Source organism: Microchirus variegatus (genome assembly GCF_963457635.1).
Source record: "Microchirus variegatus genome assembly, chromosome: 3".
Taxonomy (NCBI): domain Eukaryota; kingdom Metazoa; phylum Chordata; class Actinopteri; order Pleuronectiformes; family Soleidae; genus Microchirus; species Microchirus variegatus.
Genome location: NC_139804.1, coordinates 16,421,487 through 16,439,142, shown reverse-complemented (window position 1 = coordinate 16,439,142; position 17,656 = coordinate 16,421,487). Strand labels below are relative to the sequence as shown.

The 17,656-nt window shown below is 41.7% G+C and overlaps 1 protein-coding gene across 1 annotated transcript in view; it reads left to right on the top strand.

Moving 5' to 3' along the window:
- The window catches only part of dpf1 (double PHD fingers 1), a gene marked incomplete at both ends in the record, with an annotated part of 54,017 nt that extends 36,796 nt beyond the window's left edge, over positions 1-17,221 (top strand). The window contains 4 exon segments of the mRNA XM_083887199.1: positions 11,692-11,811; positions 14,814-14,926; positions 16,004-16,085; positions 17,151-17,221. Of these exon segments, the coding sequence (XP_083743325.1) occupies positions 11,692-11,811; positions 14,814-14,926; positions 16,004-16,085; positions 17,151-17,221 (386 nt within the window).
- Between the last annotated feature and the right edge of the window lie 435 nt (positions 17,222-17,656).

Below are 17,656 nucleotides of genomic sequence, written 5' to 3'. Positions count from 1 at the left end.
ATTACCATTTTTGAGATAATACCCAGGTCGCTGTTAAAGACATCGTGCAAAAACACCTGTTCATTCAAATGTTTAAAATATATAAATAAATTGTGGTTTCATTTTGCAGCTTGTCACTGACATCGTTACAGGAGATTCCCATGGCAGAAAATCTATGGGGAGCATTAGTTAAAAATGTCAAGCAGTGTGGATTTGGATGGCTGCATTTGGTTTAGTTGGGTCTGTGAATTTATTAAGTCAGTCACAGATGTCCCTAAAAGATTCTGCAGAGGACAATAACCAGTCCCAGTTCAGGTCTCCCAGTAAAATCAGTTCAGAATCAGCCCAATTATGAAGTAAGTCCATTATATTTACCAGACTATGTACATTAAGATGAACAAGCCGAAACCCAGTGCTAGTTTTAAACTCACCAGGAGTCTGAGGATGTGACAAGTGCTGTCGGCCTGGTTTTGGATGAATATTACCTGATAAAAGGAGCAAAAAGAGGAAAAGCCAGTTTCTCCTCACTGGACCAGCTGATCCGCCACAGGAAGTGAGTCCTGCACAGGCAGACAGTCTCCTATTCCCCCTCGACCACTGCAATCGTCGGAGCAGGTGACCGGCAAGGGCTGACCAAGGTGAACAGCTTCCCATATCCAGCCAAATCGTCATGACTGGCTCCCAGAATATTTCCGGAGAGGTTCCAGAAGAAGTCTCAGAGACTAGTGGAAGGGTAGCATCAGTGCATTTTGCCTGGAGGAGATATCCACATTTTGAGGTAGTATCAGAACGGATCAGTTATCATCCATACGAATCAGTACAAGGACTACTTGGCATGAAGGGACGTCGATCTTGATTTACATCAGACGTAGAAAAGTAGACAAATACAGAATAGAAGTGGAGATCACACAGCACAAGCTTACACCACACAAGCTGCCATCGCCGTACCAAACATTGCACAACGAAACTCAAAATAAGTTGGTTAAGAGATTATTGTGAGGACCAAAGACCATATAAACCATCGGAAGCAAGACATTTTGGCCAGTCCTCACAACTTTAAAGGGCTATTTCAGAGTTGAGACTGATATCTGTCTGTCTGTTTGTCTGTCTGTAATTGAGGGAAAAAACACACAACCACCAACACTGGTGATTAGGAACACAGGGTTGCTGAGTTTTACCCTACATGTGTCTCAAAACAGCCTCTTGTTCTGCAGACAGAAGGCTGATAGATTCATATTGATCACCATGCCAGGACTGCACCTGTAGAAACAAAGACCATGCAGTTGCTTTCCATGCTTTCTGGATGTGTTCTGAACTTTTCTTGCACATCAACATTCCTCCTATTGGATGACTCTAGCTGCTGCTACTGCTACATGGCACAGGAAAGAAGGGGAGAAATGGCTGTTGCCTAGCAATCCCGTTGCCATAGATACCGCCTGGGCTCCCTCCTGAAGAGTACACTGTTATGTACATTGAAAGGGGGGGGGGGGGGTAGAGGGAGAGAGAGAGAGAGAGAAGAGAGAGAGAGAAGAAGTTGAAGTATTGAAGGAGCAGAGGGTGCACCGAGGAATTCATTAAAAATAACATAAAGAATGGGAGAGAGACAAAAACAGACAAAGAGCGAGAAGGCAGAGAGTTGCACAGACTGAGGGGGGGAAAAACAGAAAAAAAAATCTCTTCATGATTCATCATATAGATTCCCCCAGACAGTTGGAATGGTGAAAGCAGGGTGATGAGTCTGCTTCATTTGGTATTCTGTGTTGAGATGTGGTGCTGTGGCTCGCTGGCTGCTTGTTTTGTTGTTCCTCAGTAGTGTCAGCCATGTTTGGATAAGCCCACACACACACACACACACACACACACACACACATACACAGCACCATCACCACAGCCCCCCCCCCCCTCCACCACCTGAAACACCCACCACTTTCCCCCAGCCTCAAATCTCACCCTCTATCCGTCTCCTGGAGTTTTTTTTTTTTGTTTTCGTTCTGTGACTGAAATATCGATGTAAAACACAGGCAACGGAAGGTGAATCAGCAGAGAAACAGTTACATTAATGTCATGGACATTGGACATAATGCAGACATTGAACATAGAACATGAATTATGCCTTTTTCAGGTTGGCTTTGTGTGGTATAAAATTATACCTGGCGATTATTGTCCATGAGCAGTACATGCAGAAGCAAAGAAAGCAACATGACCTAAAGAAACTCAATCATGTGATATTTGCCAGAGGACAGTGCAGGTTTTGACACAGTATAGTGGACCATGTGCAGTTGGACAAAATTCAAACAGGATTTCACAGTTACATTCCCAGATGGTTCTCTCCCAGGAACAAAATAGGATTAATAATTTGCATTTTAACTCTTCATTGACAGGGACATGAGCCCAGGCGTAGGGTGTCTATGTCGCTTCTGGGCTAAATCTGCAGATATTTGCAGGCTGCAGAGCCTGATGGATTGTGTGTGTGTGTGTGTGTGTGTGTGTGTGTTTCTGTGAGTCAGTGTATTTACATAGCAACAATAGATCAAGGTTTATTATGCACCAAAACTGCCACTGTCCTTCCTTTGCAATGTGGTTTGTGCACACAAACTCACAATGCATGTGTTCACTGGGACAACCTGCTGACTGAACATGACTAGAAGTAATAGGTAACTTGTGTGTTTGTGATTTTATATTAATGAAGGTTGGGGTAGGTTTGGTGAGTGTAAGGATGGAATAGCAGCACACGGGGGGGGGGGGGGGGGACACAACAACAAAAACTGAGCACTGCACCAATACAGACATCTGAGTGACAACATATTGATTCCAGAAAAGAGCTCAAATTTCCACATTGGAAAAAAAAAAAGGTTGAGAGAGGAAATAAGGAAAGGGGAGTGAAAAAATGGAGCACAATGAAGCACAGAGAATAGATTGAATCAGAGGCAGAGAGAGCAGCTGCAATAATGAGAATGCATGAAAGTGCAAAGAGGAAGAGAGAGGAAGAGTATGGGAGAAAGAGTGAGGAGATGAAGGTGGGGGAGGATGGCAGTGACTTTTCGTATGTGAAAGAAGGCTTCTATGTGACTGCTTCCTCTCTGAGGGCAGGTCCACCCGGAAACAGCTTTACAGGCGTTCTGTCCACAAGGAGACGGTGTTTTGCGTCCTTAAACTGTATTTTTTGAAAACATCTCCCAGAATGGGAAAATCTCAAAACCCCCAAATGACGTCACATTCCCAGCTCTCTCTCTGCAGTCATTCATTATCTTGTGTTTGGAGATTGTTTGACAGCTTTACCTTTAACTACTGTCAATGAAAAGTAACTAAAATCCCTCTGAAAAGACGCTAGATGTCACTAGACTAAGAAGCCATTCTTGTTTCAAACTTTAAACTAAATCGTCATACATGATTATGTCTATACAGAAATACAGTACAGCTCTTAAGGACCTCGTCGGGACCAGTAGTCCTCATAGAATCCTAGAAGTTAGGGTGAGGCAATATCTGGTTATGGTTAACGGTAGAGATAAGGCTTTAGTTTGGCTATCCAAAGGAATTCAATTCTATGTAGACCAACGTAGTGTGTCTGTGTCTGTGTGTGTGTGTGTGTGTGCGTGCGGTTAAGTATAAGTGGGGCTATAGGTATGTTTATTTCATCTGTATGTGTTTCTGTGGTGTGTGTGTGTGTGTGTGTGTATGAGTGAGAGAGAGAGAGTGAGTGAATTGTGAATTTGTACTGTCATTGTATTTGTGTGTGTGCGTGCGTGTGTGTGTGTGCGCGTGCGCGTGTGTGCTGCTCCAGAGAAGCTCTCCTCATTAAGCAGTGAGTCGACAGGAGTGCAGAGTGTGTGTTTTCACCCACTGCTGCTCTGATTCAACTGGAGCAACTTTTTTTTTTTGTGCTTTGTCTCCTTCCCCTTTACACCTACCCATCGTCATCCTCCTCCTCTTCTCCCTCTCCCACTTCCACACTCATGCCTAATATGTTCTTGAAATCCTCTACCTTCTCTTTTTCTTCCACATGTGTTTCTCCTCCCCATCCTCACTCTTTCCTCTCCTCACTAGTGTTTGCTGAAATATGTAATCGTGACAAACATATACACTAAAGGTGGAAAAAAAATCACATTCCAAGGTTTCTCTGCTAATCACCATCGAGCCATGGTCTTGATGAACTCGGTTTTGTGTTTCTGTGATGGTAACCAGGACAACCCTTTTCATTGTTAATGGTCAAATGTACCTTTACTAGTGCAGTGCAGTTTTTGTCTGTAGGCTAATGCGATGTCAAGATGCTATTCTGTCTGCCACTTGTTGTCCGTAGCTGGCTGTGCTCTGCATGTTTGGGATTCTGAAACGCCCTTAAATTCGGGACTATTATTGCTCGTTTAAATTTGGGCCCTTGCAGTCGGAATTGCCGTTTGTTTATTCGAAGTCTAAAGACTGTACAAAGTAGGCTGGGCTATTTGAAGTGTCAGTTTATTGCACATCATGTTTTACAAGGTTTGAATAGCCACTCCATACCTGTGTTTGTTGGCGTGTTGTTGCAAAATCTGCTGACTCATAGTATTGCAAGCAAATCACATTTAGCAAAATCTGCTGACTCATTTTAATGCAGGCACACTGCATTCAAGGACCGCTAAACTTTTTACCCATGGATTCAATTCTGCCAAAAGGCCCGCTTATCCTCTCAGGTAGCCCACAGTGCTGGGTGAGTGAGAGGGGGAGTGGCTACAGTAGAGCGGTGATAACCAAGATTGTTTCTTTTATTGATATATTTAACAATATCTTTTCATTCCTTTTCCAAAAGTCTAATTTGGCTCGGCACTTACTTGTGCCCATAGCAAGACACCTGTCAAGTTTGAAATTAATCGGAACCATTGGTTCGAGAGATATGCAAATAACAGATAGATAGATTAAAGTAGAACCAAGCAGGATCTTTACCCTAATTTAACAGCTTCAGATTCTGTTATGGTTATAGAGATTGGGGGCTGTCTCCACTCCCCCTACTGTCCTTTAGCAGAAAACAAGCTTTGCTAGATGAGAGGCTGCTGACCCAGACTCCTCAGAATCAGGAGCTCTCGGCTGAAAAACACAGAAGCAATTGGACACAGATTTTAAAGTTTTACTTTAAAACAAACTAGTACAAGCTCAAACGAAAGATATTACTGTGAAATCACTTTGAGTGGTTTGAATGTATGACATTTTCATGCACATTAATGTATGTAAGTAGACCTCCATATCTCGCATATATGTGCAGTAGGGACACTCTACGGAAGCTTTAAAAAAAAAAGGGGAGTGCAAACTTATTTAAAACTTGTCAAATCAATAGATAATTTATAAATGATTTACCGCATAATATTTACAGCTGATGAGTAGAGCTGATGTCCATATAACTCTGATGATGATATTTATACATCTGAGGCTATTCCAGGGGTAAATCAATTAATTTTTTTTAATGAAAAAAGTAGCAATTGCTTTCACTAATATATTTTAACATCTTTAATTTCAAATGTGAGGTCTGATTTGTTTCTTTATTTAATCTATATGCTTTAATTACCGTCCCTCTGTAATAGAGTTTGACAACCGTGTTCTAAAGTATTCAATCATTAAAATAAAGAGTGTCAGTGTCAGGTGGTTGATAGATACGACCTTTGACCACATTTCTGTGTTATGATAACATTTCTACCAAAACAGATTCAGCCTCCATACCATGATAATTCATTATATGGTTGTATCGAATAGTAAATGTACGATTATGTGGACAAAGACTGAGACACCAGATCTTGATTGCCTAATGAAGTGAATTATACAGTCTGTAACAGTTGTCTGTTAGTCCGTAACAGCAGTCTGTAACATTAGTGTGTAGCATAAGTCTGTCACAGTTATCTGTTAGTTGTCTCAGTCTGTAACACTAGTGTGTAACATCAGTCTGTAACAGTATTCTTTAACATCAGTCTGTAGCATCAGTCTGTAACAGTTGTCTGTAGCATCAGTCTGTGACAGTTGTCTGTAGCATCAGTCTGTGACAGTTGTCTGTAGCATCAGTCTGTGACAGTTGCCTGTAGCATCAGTCTGTGACAGTTGTCTGTAACATCAGTCTGTGACAGTTGTCTGTAGCATCAGTGTGTAACAGTTGTCTGTAGCATCAGTCTGTGACAGTTGTCTGTAGCATCAGTCTGTGACAGTTGCCTGTAGCATCAGTCTGTGACAGTTGTCTGTAACATCAGTCTGTGACAGTTGTCTGTAGCATCAGTGTGTAACAGTTGTCTGTAGCATCAGTCTGTAACAGTTGTCTGTAGCATCAGTCTGTAACAGTTGTCTGTAGCATCAGGCTGTAACAGCTGTCTGTAGCATCAGTGTGTAACATCAGTCTGTGACAGTTGTCTGTAGCATCAGTGTGTAACAGTTGTCTGTAGCATCAGTCTGTAACAGTTGTCTGTAGCATCAGTCTGTAACAGTTGTCTGTAGCATCAGTCTGTAACATCAGTCTGTGACAGTTGTCTGTAGCATCAGTGTGTAACAGTTGTCTGTAGCATCAGTCTGTAACAGTTGTCTGTAGCATCAGTCTGTAACAGTTGTCTGTAGCATCAGTGTGTAACAGTTGTCTGTAGCATCAGTGTGTAACATCAGTCTGTGACAGTTGTCTGTAGCATCAGTGTGTAACATCAGTCTGTGACACTTGTCTGTAGCATCAGTCTGTGACAGTTGTCTGTAGCATCAGTCAGTAACAGTTGTCTGTAGCATCAGTCTGTAACAGTTTTCTGTAGCATCAGTCTGTGACAGTTGTCTGTAGCATCAGTGTGTAACAGTTGTCTGTAGCATCAGTCTGTAACAGTTGTCTGTAGCATCAGTCTGTAACAGTTGTCTGTAGCATCAGTGTGTAACATCAGTCTGTGACACTTGTCTGTAGCATCAGTCTGTGACAGTTGTCTGTAGCATCAGTGTGTAACATCAGTCTGTGACACTTGTCTGTAGCATCAGTCTGTGACAGTTGTCTGTAGCATCAGTCTGTAACAGTTGTCTGTAGCATCAGTCTGTAACAGTTGTCTGTAGCATCAGTGTGTAACATCAGTCTGTGACAGTTGTCTGTAGCATCAGTGTGTAACATCAGTCTGTGACACTTGTCTGTAGCATCAGTCTGTGACAGTTGTCTGTAGCATCACTCTGTGACAGTTGTCTGTAGCATCAGTCTGTAACAGTTGTCTGTAGCATCAGTGTGTAACATCAGTCTGTGACAGTTGTCTGTAGCATCAGTGTGTAACATCAGTCTGTGACAGTTGTCTGTAGCATCAGTGTGTAACATCAGTCTGTGACAGTTGTTTGTAGCATCAGTCTGTGACAGTTGTCTGTAGCATCAGTCTGTGACAGTTGTCTGTAACATTGGTCTGTGACATCAGTTTGTAAGAGAAAAACATATTATTCTGCCTTCTTTAAAGTTTTATGTTAACAGTTATCTGAGCTGCTTCCAATAAAGCTTTTCAACTTAACTCATCTCTGACTCCAGAAAACTCCATCCTTGGTCGACCCAATAATCAAATATCTGTAAACATGTAACATCAGTGTGTAACAGTTCTATAACTTGAAGAAATGGCTGTAGAAATAGTCAGGAATGTTAAAGTACATGTGATTTGTATTTTTAAATGCGTCAGATACTGTTGTCTTCCAATGTTGGCTCCTTGCATAAAAACAGTTTTTTGTGTAAAAGCTACATCAGACAAGCATTATTTCAAGCACAATATGTTAACTATGTAAATACACTGGGAGCCACACAGCAGAATAGCAGATAATACTGTTTCCTTACAGCAAAGTGTGAATATGAGAGTGAATGGTTGTTCCTCTCTGCATGTGTGTTGGTCCTGTGAGACTGGTGACCTGTTCAGGGTTCACCTGGCCTTTTGCCCTATGTCAGCTGGAGTTGACCCTCATGTGGAGGATAAATACACAGGTGTGTTGCATCAGTGTGTTTATGGTGCTTTGGGATGTCCTGATGTTGCTATGGGTGATAGATGGTTACATCACAGCACACAAAGTTGTTGATCTATTACTGCCTCTACCAGTAAAATCAAGTGTGTTCTTTTTTTTTTTAACTTGGATGTTTGACATGTTTTGTTCTTATTTGTTAGGGGTGATATAATATGGATGTCACAAACTTGAGTATCGACTGATACTGACATCATTTCAATAGCTGTTGCAAACACATTTTATGATCATCATTCCAAGCTATTTCAAAGACATCATTTCGCCAAAAGAAGATATAATCAGCCCACAGCATGACTCAGCTAAAATGCTGTTGGAATCAGATTTGCGTAAAAAATCAGGAAATTGTACTGACTGCACAGGCGTGGACATTTAACAACTTTTAACAAATCTGATTTGCACACAGTGCATATCTGTGAATACCGAAGCACACTATAATTTTGGATTTTTGGATTGTATCAGATTTTACATTTTTTAATCCTCATATATCTGATCCAGTGATTTTGACCAGTGTTGTACCACGACTGATACTGAGTGTCATATCAGCCCATCCCTAAAAAAAACCAAAATACAATCATTTTGAATGATTCACTTCCCATTTTATTTTTGTTGTTTGATGATATGATAGAATTGACACAATCTAATTCTATAGCTTTGTGTTGAAAACCACGAATGCCCAATGTTCTATGGCAAAACTGAACGATCACATGCTTTTATGGGTTAGGAATATTTTCCTATTTAGTGAAGTCAAAACAAACCCAGCGAATTATCAGATTTCTAAGACTGTGAATTCAGCTCAACCACACCAACTGTTTCTGAACACAGCAAGAACAATATTAGCATAAAAGAAATAAAATAAAACGTGTGAATACACAATTATTTCATTATAATTGAGGAGGGACTTCTTTAAATTTGAGAATATAAAGAGGAGGGCAATGGAGCAACATGGAGGAGGAGAGGAGAGAAAATGAGACGGGAGAAAAAAAAATGATAAAGCAGAGCAGAGGAAAAGATGAGGAAGGGTAGGTGTTGGGGGAAGAAGGAGGGGTGAGGAGCATTTCAGGATTCATCTCTTGCTGGATAATTCCCAGGAGGATCTCTCTCCAACACTTGAAAGCTGTGAAGTGTGCGGTTCTGCTCATACTCCTCCTGGTAATTGGAAGAGGAGAGCAGAGAAGGGAGGGGGTGTGGAACAGGAGGGGAGGGTCAGGTAAAGGAGGGAGATATGGGGCCAAAAAAATGAAGATGAGGGTGAGGGGAGGAGGGTGGCTGAAGCAAGTAAAGACTGAACAGGGAGGGGCAGACGGAGCGGGAAAGGTAACGAGAGAGCTAGGGGAGAAGAGAAAGCAGGAAATCGCCATATTTCAGGACCCCCCCCCCCCCAACCTGGCATATACGTATCTCTTTTATTTTTGCTCATTAGCCCACTCCGTTTTATTTTCTCTTTCTCTCTCCTCATTCCTCCCTGAGCCTCTGATGGTTTGTCTGTGGTTGCTGGCGGCTTCTGAAACATGGCCACAGGCATTTAATCACTGATGGTTCCTCCACACAGACAGGTCAGCAGGCAGCATCAGGACCTGCTGATTCACTCTCTGGGGCCTGCCGCACACACACACACACACACACACACACACACACACACACACACACACACACACACACACACACAGAATGTGCAACTATTCTTCTGAGGACACTGCATTGACTTACATTCATTTGCACAGACTAAACACAGTGTTATAGCTAAACTTATTCCAGTCCAGGCACACATTTAGGCAGCATGTGATCTTTGTCTGTGTATGTCTGCTTTATGTGTGTGTGTGTGTGTGTGTGTGTGTGTGTGTGTGTGTGTGTGTGTGTGTGTGTGTGTGTTGGGGGGGGGGGGGGGGCTGGGGGGGTGTTTCCTCATGTGTGCTCGACTAATTTATCCCACCAGGGATTGTGAGAACCAATCAGCAGCAGTGAGCCCAAATAAAAGCAGCGAAGATAGAAGCAATATATTTGAGCGGTAAATGAAGAAAAAAAAGGAGTTTGCTTTGACTCCAGGTCTGAATGTCACACACACACAGTGCACGCACACACACCCCCCCCCCCCCCCCCCCCCCCCCCCCACACACACACACACACACAGACACACACACACACACACACACACAGCATATCTCCCCAGTTTACACAGATTCAGTGATGTCTGGTATTGCCATGTTGAAAGAACTGCTATAATCTTGGTTCCACCCTTAAACTATGGTGTAATACCTGAGTACATTCTCCTCACACTCACGTTTGTGTTGAGTGCTAATTAGAAAATTCTGAGATAAGATTTAAGATCATTTTAAATGTGATAAACAACACCCCGACACTAGCCTGGCTAACACCACACTGCTTCCTAATCTCATTTGAGTCTGGAATGGATGTAGGATTTTCCAAGAGGTTTGACCAAGGGACATGGATACAACCAATACTGTGTGCAATTAAATTGCTTGTTGTAGTTTTCTAGAAGTGATGACTATCTAATAATGTCGTCTAACTCCTTTTGCCTGGGGGAGCTCCGTGGAGCGAGTCGCTCTAAATGGAAGCAACAAACTGAAAGAGGCTGCTCTTCTGTGGTCACCATGTTGGATGTATTCAAAAGCTGCTAGACAAACCTGTTGTAAACCACGCCAGGGGTTTGTGATTGGTTTCCTTTTTTTTTTTGTTTAAGTCATTCTGAATTTAGCCAAAACAGCGTCTTTGCCAGATGTGTCTGCAGAGTGAAATCAATTCACTGGCTGAGTTGACCCAGGCTGAAACCGTTTGAGCTTTAAAACAAAGTCTGCTCGAGAGGCACCTGCCTCCACACATGACCAGCGTTTTCAAGCCCTAAAAACATGCTCTCTCATTTGAAAATGCAGATCTCTCTCTCTCTCTCTCTCTTTCTCTCTCTCTCTCTCACTTCCTCTCTCCATTTTCAGTCAAATAATGCTCCAGCATTAAGGGATGGGTTAATGACCTCTCTCTGCTGCCCATGTCAACACACACACACAGAGACTGCAGGATGAATGATGCTTGTGTGTGTGCGTGTGTGTTCAGTGCGTTTCATCTGAGAAACACACGCACACACACACACACACACACACACACACACACACACACACACACACACACACACACACAGATAGAGAGATGCCACAGCAGACAAAGGGGATTTCTCACTTTTTAGCTATAATCATGAAATTGCCTCACATGGAGTTCTGGTGTGTCTGTACTCAGCATGGCAGCAGCTCTGTCACCCTTCACACACACACACACACACACACACACACACACACACACACACACACACACACACAGACATTTCTATTGTCTTCTCCTTCCTTCCCGGTGGCTCCCTCTGTCCCTCCTTCCTCCCCTCTCACCTCCTGGGTGAGTGGGGGTTTGGAGAATCCCATGCAGGCTCAGGCATATACTGTACCTGCACCAGTGCTTGTCTTCACAGGTGGAAAAAAAAAAGAGAGACAGACTGTTGTGCCCATTTGGGATTGGTGTGTAATCTGCCAAAGGTGATGTTGTGTTTTCATCGTTGTCTTTTATCTCAAGCCTTAACATCTTTGTCAGTACAGTACTACATCCATGATGCCTTCTCTTTCTCAGCACTCGTCAGTGGCCGTTGCTTTGTTGATTATGTTACAATTCCCTCTCCAAAGCTCTCTTGCTGTCGAGAGATCAATCTAAAATCCCCACTTTTCTCACTTGCTGTTCTTTTCTTTTTTCCTCTTACAGCCAAGAAAGCAGCGGACGGCTCAGTGATCGCCAATGGTTACTGCGACTTCTGCCTCGGAGGCTCAAAGAAGACTGGCTGTCCTGAGGACCTCATCTCCTGTGCAGACTGTGGACGCTCAGGTAGGGCACGGCTGAAGGGGATGATTGGCAGGAGGAAGGCAGTCCTCTGTTGATTCACACGTTTCAAAAACTAAATTTGTGGAGTGTCAATTTTGTATTTTCTGCATGCAAGTTATACCAGTGTCGTCGTGTTTTTTTCAGCCCATCTACATTGAATCATGTACAGCTGATATAAATATATTACCCTTTTGGTATAATGTTTTGTGAGCTTGTTTTTGTTTCACGAGCCCGACTGCAACTTTAGAAAACACAGCTCTGATGCTCATTGACAGGTGTAAAATGTCAGGAATTCAAATTTTAAACAATAAGATCAGTTTCCTTCGCACTCAACAGAAATGTTATGATTGATGTTGAATAAATGACACACAGCTCCCAGTATAAGCATTATATCTACATATGAAGGTTGTTTTTAATGCCATGAATGACATTTCATGTTCACATTTAACATTTAAATATTAAGGTATTTCAGTGTGACCATTTCTGGTGAAACACACTATTGTTAAACTTCTTGTTGGATCAGTTTACATTTATGAAATTTTAAATCACTGTCTGTGTAAGATAGCCTTCATTATATTATATTATATGTATACATTTTATTGGACATGAGTTCAAACATTTTTTTATGTGGTTGTGTTATTCTTATTTTATTATGGAGACATGAATGCATGCACTGATTGCAGTATAATGTTTGTGAACTGCATATGTTGCATTTTTCCCCCACGTGAAAAGAAGGGAAACCAAAACTGTATGTGACCACTGTGGTGAATGGGCTTAAGCATGCAGATCAAATACCGCTGTGGTTCTCTTCTCATGAAGATGAAGGTCAAGAGCGGAGGAGGAACAACCAAACATTTCCATTGTCATGAAAAAGAAAGTTTCAGGAAAAACTGAAATAAAAGGAGGATAAATTGATAATGTTTTGAATGGCCTGCTGTGGTACTGTAATTATGAAAGTCTCACCACATTTTTAACATGATAATATTTATTCATGTGTAATAAATATCATGACACTTAAAGCTGCAGTGCGTAACGTTTGTTCTGTCTTCAGAAATGATACAACAATATAATGTGTAAATGCTGCAGAAAGGGGTTTTTCACTCATCTCACCTGCCTGTGTTGCTTTTGTCTCCATCAGTCTGGAGACACTACTGAGAAAAAAACAGAGCGGTGTGGAGACTGATAGACTTTGTCAGCTTTGTGTGTGAACTCATTTGACAATGGTTTGAATTTAATGGATGTTATTGTTTGTTTTTTTGTTGTTGTTTTTTAACTGCAAGCAAGCATTGGTTAAAACAGAAATCACATCATCAAAAGCCTTCACACAGGCAGCACAAAGAAGACCATGTGGAGCAAACTGTGAATCACTTTTCACTAGTGCTGGGCACGCTAACACGGCGTTAACGCGTTTCCACGACGACTGACCGGAAAAAAGATGCGCATGTCGTCATGTTAACGTGACTCCCGATTGTTGTCTCTAAAGCACGTGTCAAACTCAAGGCCTGGGGGCCAAATGTGGCCCGCCACATCCTTTTATGTGGCCCTCAAGGTCTATGCTGCTTTAAGGCGTGTGTTGACCATAAATGACCATACATTTCCCACAATGCATGACCATTGTGTTGCCCGTGAAGTGACGGCATCCCGCCACTAGTTTGCAGTGGATCATTGTATATGCATCATGCGACGAATGAAATTGAGATTGAAATATTCCCAAATGATCCCAAAATATCCAGGAAGAGAAAGATTGATGCAGATGGAGGGCAGTTTCAAGAAAGATGGGAAGGCGAATACATGTTTGTGCCAAAGTTATGCCAAAGTTAGCCTTCAAGAAAAACAACAAATTGTCAAAGAATTAATAGGCAAACTGCGATTGCAGCAGAATGTGTTCACAAAAGCCATAACCAAAAACGGCTGTGAAAGCTAGCTTTATTGTGGCTGAAGAAATCACCCGTGCTTCAACGTCTTTTTCCGAGGGTGCGTTTACATTTTAGTTACATTTATTCTGTCTTACAATTACATCTGGCCCTTTGAGGGCAACCATTAGGCTGATGTGGCCCTCAGTGAAAATGGGTTTGACACCTAGGCTCTAAAGTAACGCTAAACTTTCAAAAACAGAGGCACACATACGCAGTACACAGGTACGCTCGTTATTTGTAGCGCTGCTCTTTTCCTTTAATAAACCGACCGCTCCAGTTCGACTGTAGGCGCGCTAAATAAAGCGTTAGACATTGAATGAATGTTTCACCTCCTGCAACACATGATACTTTAGCAACACATTTTTCAAATGACAACACACTTCAAAACACAATGATGTGCACATCCATAGAAAAGAATGTCAAAATATAGACATTAAATGACAATTCCAAACACAGCTGAGTGCCGTTTGTTTGGTGACCTGTGTTTGGTCAGAGAGGGAGTGAATTATGTTATATATACATTTGAGTTTTAACAACTAAAATCACTATGGAAATATATAGAAAACATGTAGTTGAGTTGCTGCATTTCTGATTCATTGTTACAATATACAGTATTATAATTTAGTACATCCAAAGGAGATTATTGTGAGACACGTATGATGTGTTTTGTTGCTCAGTTTATCTGAGATGCAGACTGTGTGAAGAGGTTTGCAGGTGTGGCTCCAGTGTTGATCAATGCTTGTTAGTAACTGAAAGAAAACGTTGAATGTTACGCACTACAGTTTTAATGACTAATGTACATTAAAGAACAATATGGTCCATAAATGACCTCAAGTATTATGTAATATTGTCATACACAAAATGAATAAATAAGAATAAATGTTACATATAGAGAAAACAAAGTGATGGACAGATAATGAACTGTCCTTAAAATACAGAAAGTGAAAAAAACATTGTGGGGGTGTGTGATTGTGCGTGTGTACATGCTTGTGTGTGTGTGTGTGTGTGTGTGTGTGTGTGTGTGTGTGTGTGTGTGTGTGTGTGTGTGTGTGTGTGTGTGTGTGTGTGTGTGTGTGTGTGTGCACTCAGGCCACCCATCCTGTCTGCAGTTCACAGTGAACATGACGGCTGCGGTGAGGACTTATCGCTGGCAGTGCATCGAGTGCAAGTCCTGCAGCCTGTGTGGCACGTCTGAGAACGATGTAGGATCTTACTTTATACTACATGTTAACACATGTGGCTGCACACACATACACACACACATACACACACACATACACACACACATACACACACCTACACCTACACAGACAATACACCTTACACACGTAGTCAAGGATATATTTTTTTTAAAGAAACAAAACTTCTGTATAATTCTTTGAACAGTCTTGCTGATAGTGTTTGCAGCATTTTGATAAGAATCTGCAATCCCCCTGATTCAGGAGCTACTTTACACCCCTAGTATGCAAGAGTGGCTCCCTCTGGCTGAAGGATGGTGTCTGTTCACTTGGGTTATACTGGTGCACAATTAGTCACACTAGAATAAAACAGCTCTAAATCTCTATCTTCAAAGAAAACTTTGATCCAATCACACGCAGATCGTGCTAAGTTGAGATCTTATTGTTCCCAGTGAGTCCTCAGGACCTCTATCCACTGCCACAATGTTAACACTGATTGCCATTGAAATGTCTTTTTTTTCCCTGATGCTTAAAAACCATGAAGAAAACTTATTAACCTTCGCTTGTCTCTCTTTCTTTCTCTATCACTCATGGATAATCATCAAAAACATAAATGATTCTGTTCTTGCAAACATAAATGAAATTAGTCTGAACAGATAAAGGGTGGGGTTGCCTCTTTATTCAAGCTGAGGTCATATGAGGTCACAGAAGATGCATTTGATGTCAGGTGTGAACAGTCATACATGATGGGATCCCTGAGGACAGATGAAGTGACCTGGTCCTGGTCAAATGTTCCTGTGACGCTCCAGACTTAGTTGCCAGTCTGTAAACACAGTCTCTCTCTCAGGTCGCTTTATTTACATTATTATGCTGGAAGGTTATTGCCAAATTATTGATCAAAAATGCCAGCAAATGCTGCCTACTGTACCTTTAAAAGACCTTTCAATGATTGAGTGGACAACTGTTTGAAGACTTTAAAAATAACCTAATAAATACAATATATAACGTCCTCACCCCTATATATTACAACAAATGCATTTCTTCCAGTTGTAGACACACTAAGCTGTTTTTTGTTGATCTAAATATTCCCTTTTGTTCCAGGACCAGCTGCTGTTTTGTGATGATTGTGACAGAGGCTACCACATGTACTGTCTGAGTCCTCCCATGTCTGAACCACCAGAGGGTACGTACATTTTTGACTGAATGGAAACAGAGAATTCAAAAAAAAAAGTCTTGAAATATCATAGTACGTGGAGGGAGGGAGGTGGAAAGTTGGTGTGTCCAAAGAAAGTGAATGCAAATAAGTGCAATGGAAACAAATTCAGCAAATTAGGAGAGATGTGGATCACATAATGTGTAGAGTAGTTACACAGTTTCCTTACAGCAAAGAGACCTGGGTTCATGACCAAACTGTTAGAAACAGTTGAATAATCCTGCACGGTAGGGGCTCTCAAGTGTTTAAATCCTGCATCTGCAGATGTTGTTTTGAGTAGAATAAACAACATAACTGTCAGCACAGTCAGTAGAGGAGAGTGAAACCTCAGGTCAAATCAGTCATGCAGTCAAACTAGTTTACTTTTAATCATCTCTGTTGTGATTAAAGTGGAGTCTGCAAAGCTGATGGTGCTGTGTCTATGATCAGTCAGTCAAACCATTCATTCTTTTTTTGCATAATATAGATAATACATAAAATGGCAGCCTCGGGATGTTTGATGGTGTTGCCATGGAAATGAGTAGTCCAAAAGATAATCTGTTTCCATGGCAAGAGTGTCACTTGGCTGAACACCCAGCAGCAGTGCCACTTGTGTTCAACTCTCACCAACAGTGTCATGCTCTTCCCACGTATGCAACACTTTTGATATATAGATTTAAAATGGATCAGTTGTGTGTATCTGCCTCTATCTTACACTACTATCCCTTGTGTCCTTTTCTGTTACACCAACATGTCCTCGTTCAGAAACATCAAAATTCACATTTCTTAATACAGTGTCACATTTAATTGCAAATCACAATACAATACATTAGAGGCACAATACTGTTCAAACATAAAGGATATGTTACATTCTCGCGTCTGTCTCAAGTTGATGTTTAATTAATATTTCAAACCAAACTAGTAGCATCTACAAGCTACAGTACAAGCACAACATGTGATGTTTTAGCATGGGGTTTTAATTTACACTTTTTACTTGAACCTGTCTGAAATGAGGAATTCATGACTCTGTGTGTGTGTGTGTGTGTGCGTGCACAGGGAGCTGGAGCTGTCATCTTTGTCTGAGACAACTGAAGGAGAAGGCCTCAGCCTACATCACACTCACTTAATCCACGAAGCAGTGCCTCATTCTCCTTCCTCCTCTCCCAAACCTTCCCTCCACGGTCCTCTCTGTGCCTCAGCCACTCCCCTCCTCCTCCTCTGATTGCCACCTCCTCCGGAATCAGTGCCCATAACCTTTGACACGATCAGTGATGGGCCAAACCTCTGTCCTTTTTTTTTTGTCATATAAATTCCATGTTGTGCTTGGATCCCCTAACACAGGAATTCATTAACTGGCAAGTTTGCTAGCGAGACACACACACACACACACACCATACACAAACACACACACACACACTCCAGTCTGCCAAGGGCACTTCAGAGGCGTGCAACTCCACAGGAACCCTCTTAAAGGCCCTTGGAAGACCCTTGCTGATCTTCAGCTGAAAGTCAGTTAAGAGACTGTTCTTGTATTGATAAGTGAGTATTCATAAGATGAATAG